The sequence below is a fragment of the Sinocyclocheilus grahami genome, unplaced genomic scaffold (genome assembly GCF_001515645.1).
Source record: "Sinocyclocheilus grahami isolate Dianchi unplaced genomic scaffold, SAMN03320097.WGS_v1.1 scaffold75.1, whole genome shotgun sequence".
In the NCBI taxonomy this organism is placed as follows: domain Eukaryota; kingdom Metazoa; phylum Chordata; class Actinopteri; order Cypriniformes; family Cyprinidae; genus Sinocyclocheilus; species Sinocyclocheilus grahami.
The window spans coordinates 932,482-941,101 of NW_015505254.1; the positions used below are offsets into that span (position 1 = coordinate 932,482).

General features: G+C 37.6%; 1 protein-coding gene across 1 annotated transcript in view; it reads left to right on the forward strand.

Moving 5' to 3' along the window:
• The window catches only part of LOC107585863 (neurogenic locus notch homolog protein 3-like), an 11,586-nt gene extending 5,939 nt beyond the window's left edge, over nt 1-5,647 (forward strand). The window contains exons 3-8 of the mRNA XM_016273030.1: nt 1,239-1,489; nt 2,963-3,085; nt 3,392-3,625; nt 3,948-4,103; nt 4,233-4,415; nt 5,154-5,647. Coding sequence (XP_016128516.1) covers nt 1,239-1,489; nt 2,963-3,085; nt 3,392-3,625; nt 3,948-4,103; nt 4,233-4,415; nt 5,154-5,209 — 1,003 coding nt within the window. The 3' untranslated portion in view covers nt 5,210-5,647. The remainder of the gene's footprint in view (nt 1-1,238; nt 1,490-2,962; nt 3,086-3,391; nt 3,626-3,947; nt 4,104-4,232; nt 4,416-5,153) is intronic.
• The last annotated feature ends 2,973 nt before the right edge of the window (nt 5,648-8,620 follow it).

An 8,620-nucleotide genomic window follows, 5' to 3' on the forward strand; every position in this document is an offset into this window, starting at 1 on the left:
ACCAGGTACTGTACCCAGTGGAAAACCCCCCAAAAGTGAACCATACCAAGCCGTACCGTGCTGTACCATGCAGTGGAAAAGTGCCATAAGTGTACCAGTGTTGCCAAGTCTGTGGTTTTCCAGTGGAATTGGACCCGTGGACCCTTTAACACTGTTGCTGCAGGTAATTTTTCATGTCCGTGAGTTGAAGCGACCCCAATAAGGTAATATTTAGCCCCTAAAATGTGAATTTTACCAGGGGATCGCCACCAAAAAAACGTGTATTTACCACCTCCCCCCGAACGCAATCTTTACCGGGGACCCCCCCCCGAACGCAATGCGATTGGGTCAGTTTTGGGCCTGAAGTGTACGCTGATTGGCCAAACACATACGAAACACCGGCTACCCGGCATTTTTAAAAAGCCATGTAAACATATTTACTTCAAGAACATGGAAAACAGCGATACAGCGTTTACCTGCTGTCTGCAGCGTTGTGTTCTTTTCTCAGCCTCGATGATATGTAACACTGCAAGTTGTCACAGGAGATTTAGTCAGATTTCCATGCTCTTTCAGTCACGTAAATTGTGCTTTTACATTCCATCTCTGTTATCACGAAACCCACAACACAAAAATAGCTCCTCTGATCACGGTGTCTTCCATTCACCGGTTGTTGACGTTAATGTGAATAAAGACGTCGCTGTCAGCCACTTCGGTGTTCACGCTGCCGGTGCGAATGTAACCAGCAAAATGGCCCAAGGGAGAAATTGGTTCTCAAGGAACCACCATGAACTTAGTTCTGTCTGGTTCACAGAACTATGTGGTGCGAAAACCCCTTGTATGCCACTCCTGGCACAAAAAATTAAAGCAGCTCAGCTTTGTTTGATGGCTTGTGACACTCCATCTTCCTCTTGATCACATTCCAGAGGTTTTCAATGGGGTTCAGATCTGGAGATTGGTCTTCATCCACACCTTGTTTGACCTGGCTGTGTGGCATGGAGAATTGTCCTGCTGGAAAAAACAATCCCTCAAAGTTGGGGGAAAATTGTCAGAGCAGAAGGAAGCAAGTTTTCTTCCCAGACAACCTTGTACATGGCTTGATTCATGCATACTTCACAAAGACAAATGTGCTCGATTCCAGCCTTGCTGAAGCACCCCCAGATCATCACTGATTCCCCACCACTGATTTACTGTAGGTGCGAGACACTGTGTCTGGTAGGCCTGTCCAGAACTCCATCTAACCATGTTTCTATGTGTTTCAGGTGTGCTCCTGGTTTCTCAGGTGAGTACTGTCAGCACAAGGACCTGTGTTATGTGGGATATTGTCTGAATGGAGGAGAATGCACTATGAGTGTGGACTGTGTACCTGGGAGCCCCAGATGTGTGTGTCCTCTGGGTTTCACAGGCCAGCGCTGCGAGATGAATTATGTGCCCTGCTTTCCATCCCCCTGCCTCAATGGTGGAACCTGCCAGCAGATGACAGACACAACTTACATATGCCACTGCCTGCCTGGTTAGTTCCCTAGGAGAGGAAATAGAAATCTGTTTTGATAATAACATACAAACCTATAAGTCATATCAAATATATGCAAATCTCACTGCGTGAACTACACAAATACGCACAGACCAAACTGGCACATATTCGAATTTGGCTGAATTTGACACATACTGACTGTATCATTAGACCTACTGCCTACATCCACTTCATCTTAGTGAATCAGCTTTTTATTTTACAAAAATAAATGCAACAAAGCATCTAAACTTGCATATAAAAATATACGAAAATTTTAGTGACTGAACATTTGTATGATGCTGAAAAGTTAATGAGATAATGTGGACTAGCACATACTAATAAAAATTAACCTTTGACATGTGTCGGATGATTAAGTTTTTCTTGTGCCAGTGTTGATCACAGTCTGTTTTTACCAATGACAGCTTTGGAAAAGAATATTCTTCAGAGGCATTTGTTACATGTAGGGTTAAAAAAGGCTGCAGGGCAATTTGGGAATACTTGTTTGAATGTTCATCTTTACGAATTAGTAAACAACACTCACTTGCTGATTTAACATACACATTCTTAATGTATTCCTTAAACTGTCCCAATTCATCAACAAAATTTTCGGATAAGTCACAACTGTATTTCTTTTTTCTTTTTCTGAAGGAATGTGGCAGATGAGTGAATTTGTTCAAATGTGTTGTCCAGTCTTTTGTAGGATTCACTTCTCTTGCTTACCTCTGTGACAAGTTTATCACAAATGTTCTACCTGACACTGCAATATCACAATCCAGTCCTGACGACTCATCCGCTTGTTTATTATTATGTTTATCATGATGTTGATGACATAAAGTTAATCATAGTAGTAATTCTTGACAGCTAATGCAATACGTTTAAGTGTTCATTATCAAAATTGTATTTTTGCATGCTTAACTGAAATTAAGGCATATTTTGCAAATCACAGCCATATTCATTCAACTGCACAACAGTAAATTTTTTATGATACACTTAATTAGACAACGTGTGAATGCTAACTAATTATTGAGACCTCAACTATGTTATTACTAAGTTGAAAACAAGTCAATTAATCAACTAATAGCTACTGCTAGCATAATAAGAAGTGGTGGTGATTTCACCATAATGTGCATCATCGCTTAGGCCTGCTTTAATAAAATACAGTAACACTGAAGACTGGAGTAATGGCTGCTGAAAATTCAAGTTTTTTAAAATTCACAGACTTTCACAAATGACTGTTTTTACTGTATTTTTATCAGATAAATGCAGTTATATTTAGATACTGGATATGATCAAGAGGTTTAGAATATGGTCAGAATAAGGCATTAATATGTGCTTTATAAGTACTAATAAACAGCCAATATTCAACTAGTTAATGTTGAATAGTGTTACTGTTCCCTAATCTAAAGTGTTACCATGTTTGCTTCTATAACTCGAACCAAATATAAGAGTAAGCTTCATTTTTCTTGCAATCAGGTTTTAATGGAACAAACTGTGAGGTGAACATTGATGATTGTCTGAATCACCGCTGTCAGAATGGAGCCACATGCATGGATGGAGTGAACACTTACAACTGCCAGTGCCCACCTGAATGGACTGGTATGAAAACAGCTTTATATACTATGTGTGTTTGTGTGTTTTTATGTGTGTTTGCTCCATCTTTTCCCTTTCCATTAGTGGAAATAACCAATAATTGGAACCGATCATTTGTAATGTATTTTTATATTTGATTGTTCCTTCATATATTTGACTGATGAACAAAAAAATTTGGAACCATTATTCACTGATTCAAAACAAAATTTGACAAACTGAAACTGGTAAAAAAAAAAAAAATTTCAATCAGTTAAACCTCATTTCAAACCTCCTTCAAATGTCCTACTTAAATCACGAACCTTTCATTTCCAGGTCAGTTTTGCACCGATGACGTGGATGAATGCAGACTGCAGCCCAACGCCTGTCAGAACGGAGGCACGTGCAGTAACACACTCAATGGCTACAACTGTGTATGTGTGAACGGCTGGAGCGGCCCTGACTGCTCTGAAAACATTGATGACTGCGCAGATGCGCCCTGTATCACCGGCTCCACTTGCATCGACCGCGTGGCTTCCTTCATTTGCAGCTGCCCTCCCGGCAAGACTGGTCAGTAAAAACAACCACATGACCTAAAAATGACTCTTAAGACACTTGCTCACTTCAGTCATGAGCACATATGGCTCTTAAACAAAATCCCCACAACATACACAACAATTAAAAGTTTTACAAATAAATAATGTGTCTCTATGAAGTATTTTATACTAATTTGAAATATTAATCACATAAATCTGTTAAGATTTATATTTGTATTGTTTTATTCAGTTTGTTAATTGTTTTTCATTATAATTTGATTGTTCTCTACAGTAGTACACTATAAAACCCTCTCAGATCAGTTGTAGTAACAGTAGTGATTTTTTCTGTTTTCAAGGTTTGCTGTGTCACATTGATGATGTCTGCACCAGTAACCCGTGCAAGATGGGAGCTCAATGTGACACGAACCCCGTCAATGGCAAGTTCAACTGTAACTGCCCCTCAGGATACAAGGGCAGAACGTGTGTCGAGGATATCGACGAGTGTGTCATCGGTGAGACAGTTTGCAGGACTTTTGTCTGTCTGTGTTTATGTCTCTGTATTTCTATACATCTTTCCCTACACACACATTACAGTGTTTTATGCATTTCATATTTTGCCTGAAACTTTTTCGGCACATCAGGGACAAACCCACGTGAGCACGGTGGCTCATGTAAGAACACAGTGGGCTCTTTTACTTGTAGCTGTGCTCCGGGTTACACCGGTCCACGCTGTGAGACATCAATAAATGTGATTCCGACCCCTGCCAGAATGAAACCAACCTGCCTGGACCAGATAGGAGATTTTACCTGCTCCTGTATGCCAGGTACTTACACACTCACTCACACACACTGTAATCAGGTGCATGATATGGAAGCAAATTGGTCTCAAACTGAATTTATGCTAAAGTTATGATGCACACATGCGTGGCCAAATTCACATGCATGAAATCTAATTTATGTGCTCAAAACAATTCACACACAATGATTTAAATTCAGATTCAATAATAAACTCTGTGAATTGTTTTGCTTTTGTGAAACGTATTTTATAAATGGCCTTTTATTTTGCAGACAAGAATAGCTTTTTGTGAATATAATTTTTTTTGCATGTGAATTGTTTGTATTTTTAATTTTTTTTGTGTGTGTATGTGAAATAGGTTTCATGCATTTGAATTTGGCAGTGCGTATGTTTTGCACATACATGATGTTTTGGTTCCACGTTCTATTCAGTTAGTTACTGTGTGTGTGTGTGTTTGTGAATACACACCAGTAAACTGAGGACCACCATGACAGTTTAGGACATGATGTCCTCATTTGTTTGACTTTATAATAGCATTTAGTATGGAATAGTTTGCACATTTAAATTCTCACTTTGTCCTTAAAATTTACCTTAAAAAGTACTAAAAGTGTAAGCACCCCCACACCCACCCATTAAATTTGAGATAAATTTACAAGAATTAGTCTTTAAATAAAAGTATATTAATATGTGCCGAGTAGCAGAAGTTCTCACAATTTATATCCATTACTGTGCTGTGCATTTCTAACTTTGAATCTTATATTCACAGTTTTGCAGTCTTGGTGTAAAGATAATGCTGCAGCCACTCCGCCAAGAGATACTTAAAGGATCTGAGGATCCTCAAATGAAAACCATGTGTGTTTTGCTTCAAAAGAGCAACAACACATTTGTATTGTGTTTTACTTTCTTTCTTTTATATTCATTAATTCATTCATTTAATCATTTTATTATTCTATTTAATCATATAATCCTTTATAATAATCATTATAGCCATTTATATACTCATTGCATTGATTTATTCATTGATTAGTCATTTATATTATATCATTATAGTTTATATTATTTTTGTTATTTAGTCTTATGATGTGTGGTTTCAAGGGATGTCTGTCTTCAAGAATAAGATAAGAGGAAATGTAAGGTTTATGGGACAATATTGTGAGGCAGTAATTTTCTATTGGTATTGCTTGTGGTATAATAACGCTTATTGGATTTGTTCTGGTCATTGAAACATACTCAACTAAGACTATTCAATAAACTCTGCTCCTTTTTATTATCATTACTTCATCTTCTGCTTCTTGTCTAGCTTTACTCGGTCAACTTCTTGGCTGATAGAAGACTGTTAATATGGTTTTGGGTACCAGAAAAGACTTGCTGTTAACGGGTTTGAGGTATTACACTCTTAAAAATAAAGGTGCTTCAAAAGGTTCTTCAAGCGATGCCATAGAAGAACCATTTTTGGTTCCACAAAGAACCATTCAGTCAAAGGTTCTTTAAAGAACCATCTCTTTCTTACCTATGGAACCATTTAGACAAAAAGGTTCTTCTATGGCATCGTGAAGCACCTTTATTTATACGAGTTTAGACCATTTTGCTGACTAGTTGTCCTGTTACCAGACAAAACGGATTGTGACAGGATCTGGTGTGGATGATCTAATATACTCAAATGGAGGGAAAAGTGCAGTAACTTCTTTAACTACGCTGAAAAAATAGACGATAAGATTAGTTTGTTAGATGATAAGTTATTTCAAGATGGATGTTCAAAATTAATGCAGTTGAATCCTCATCCCCTTCCGTATGATCCGCTGGCTGTTTTGTAACAACTACATAGACACGTGCAGAACTGCCTTGAGTTTTTAAAAAAAAGTTGTTTTCAAGAGACCTATGATTAATTATTGTAACCATTTTATACTTTTAAATATTTTAAACATTAGTTGAAACATTGCATTAGGTGAGTGTCGAACGCCAAAAGATTATTCTGAACAATTTTTATAAATAATATCTTATTGCTGGATTTTATATTTTTTCCTGAGCATCTTATACACAACAGGAAAAACAATATTCAGAAGTGATCATTGTTTTTATGCCCTAACCACTCCGAAGGATGTCCTCTTCACAAGGACAGTCTTGGATAGTGAATGGCTCAAAAAAAAGGGGGTCACTCAGAACACACTTTAGAAACATTCGGTTCAATTAATGTGGATGCCATGATGTTCTTCCCTTGGAAGGTCATTACTACGCCATTTGGCAGGTGAGTGTTTTTCTTTCTTTCGTTAACTGCTGTGCTTTAGAATCTTAGAATTTAGACTAATCAAATCTACATTTACTGTTCAAATATTTTGTAGGCAGGGGCGGCCTGGGACAAAAATTCAGCCCTGGCACATTACCACACCGACACAGCCCCACCCACGGACACACACATTCACTACTTACATTTGTGTACAGATGGTGAAATAATATAAGCAGTACTGCTTGTTACTATGTAAGCAAACAATGCTTACTACTTTTTAAAGGGCACACGTTTATAAAAAATTTACACGTACAGTAAAAACAAAAGAAAAAGAATCTGAGGATGTTGTAGAGTCTGTGTGCTGTCTGTTTATGCCATTTGTCTGCTGTTACTGTCATTCTCTAAAGTATGTTGTTCTTTGTTGTCACTGTCTGTCTGTTGGGTTTTTCCTACCTCTACCACACTCCTCCCTGTCTCTGCTAGGCCTACCGTAGCATCCTTCCTCACAGCACTGGTATTGGAAGACCAGGGGTCTCTGGCTGTACTGATTCCAGCAACATCCTAGTTAATGAACACAGTATAGGACAGGGTTCCTCAATAGGCGGCCCGCGAATCACATCCGGCCCTTGAGAGAAAAATGTTTGGCCCGCGCTAATTTCAAATAATGTGGCATGAAAATTCAAACGCAGCTTCAGAAAGCGACATTAACTTACATCGTGTCTACACCGGACGCGAGCGGCGTGACGTGACGTGACACAACAAAATACAATAGAACTAGGGATGGGTGATACCTCTTATTTTATTTTCGATCCGATATTTTCAAGCCCAGTATCGTCGATATCGATACTTCTAAACTAAACTGATCTTTTAAATGATTGAAAGAATATATAATCAGTAATTATATTCACTTAATATTAGCTTTTAAAGCCATATTTTTTTAACATATGCCTTTTTTTGTTTACACTTTTAGAAATAAAATCTACTATAATTGTATATTTTACCCCTTTAATGGGGCAGTAACCTCAAAGGTGCAACAACTATACCCCTAAAAGTGAGCATATTAGTACCATACAAGTATGCATGTTTTAAGGGTAGATAAGTTACACCTTTGAGGGTACCTCATGAAAAATAAACATGGTGTTACATAAGTACTAAAATGTAGTATTATTATTATCATCATCATCATGGTAAATGTGTGGTTACTGCAGTTTTACTACAAATACTATGGTAAACTGTGGTTACTGTAATAAAACCATGGTTAATTTTTGTAAAAGGCTGCCAGGCTGTTGTACCCCTAAATGTGAAACTTTAGCATATTTTTTTCTGACAGATTTATTAACAGCAATTACAGAACATAACACAATCCATTTGAACTTTTAACAAGTTTAAAATCAATTTACTTGCACAAACTAGCCAATTTAAAATCAATATTACATGTACACAAAAGTTTGGGGTCAGTAAGATTTATTTTATTTATTTTTTTTTTTTTTAAGTCTCATGCTCACCATACACTTATTTGAGAAAAATAAAACCGTAAAAGCAGCAATAAAACTACATGGAAAAGATACTTTTTATCATGTCGCGTCGTGTCTGGTTTGAACACACGGTGTTACAGTTTGACCCCCCCCCCCCAAATCTCTAAGTATAAAAATATTAAAGGGGTCATATGATGCTATTTTAAAGATCATTATTTGGTGTAACAGAATATGTTGACATGCTTTAATGTTCAAAAAACACATTATTTTTCAATTGTACATTGTATTATTGTATGTACTCTATGCCCCAGCTCTCTCAAACACTTAGTTTTCAACAAAGCCCCCTCCTTCCAGCGCAGTCTGCTCTGATTGGCCAGCTGACCCAGTGCATTGTGATTGGCCGACCACCACAAGCACGCTTCGGAAATGTAACGTCCCTTACCATAATCGCGAGCGTCAGCTTTCAAAGTAAATATAAGGACAGTAAATAATGTAGTTAGTTTTACCATCAGTTCAAGCCCGAAAGGGCAACAG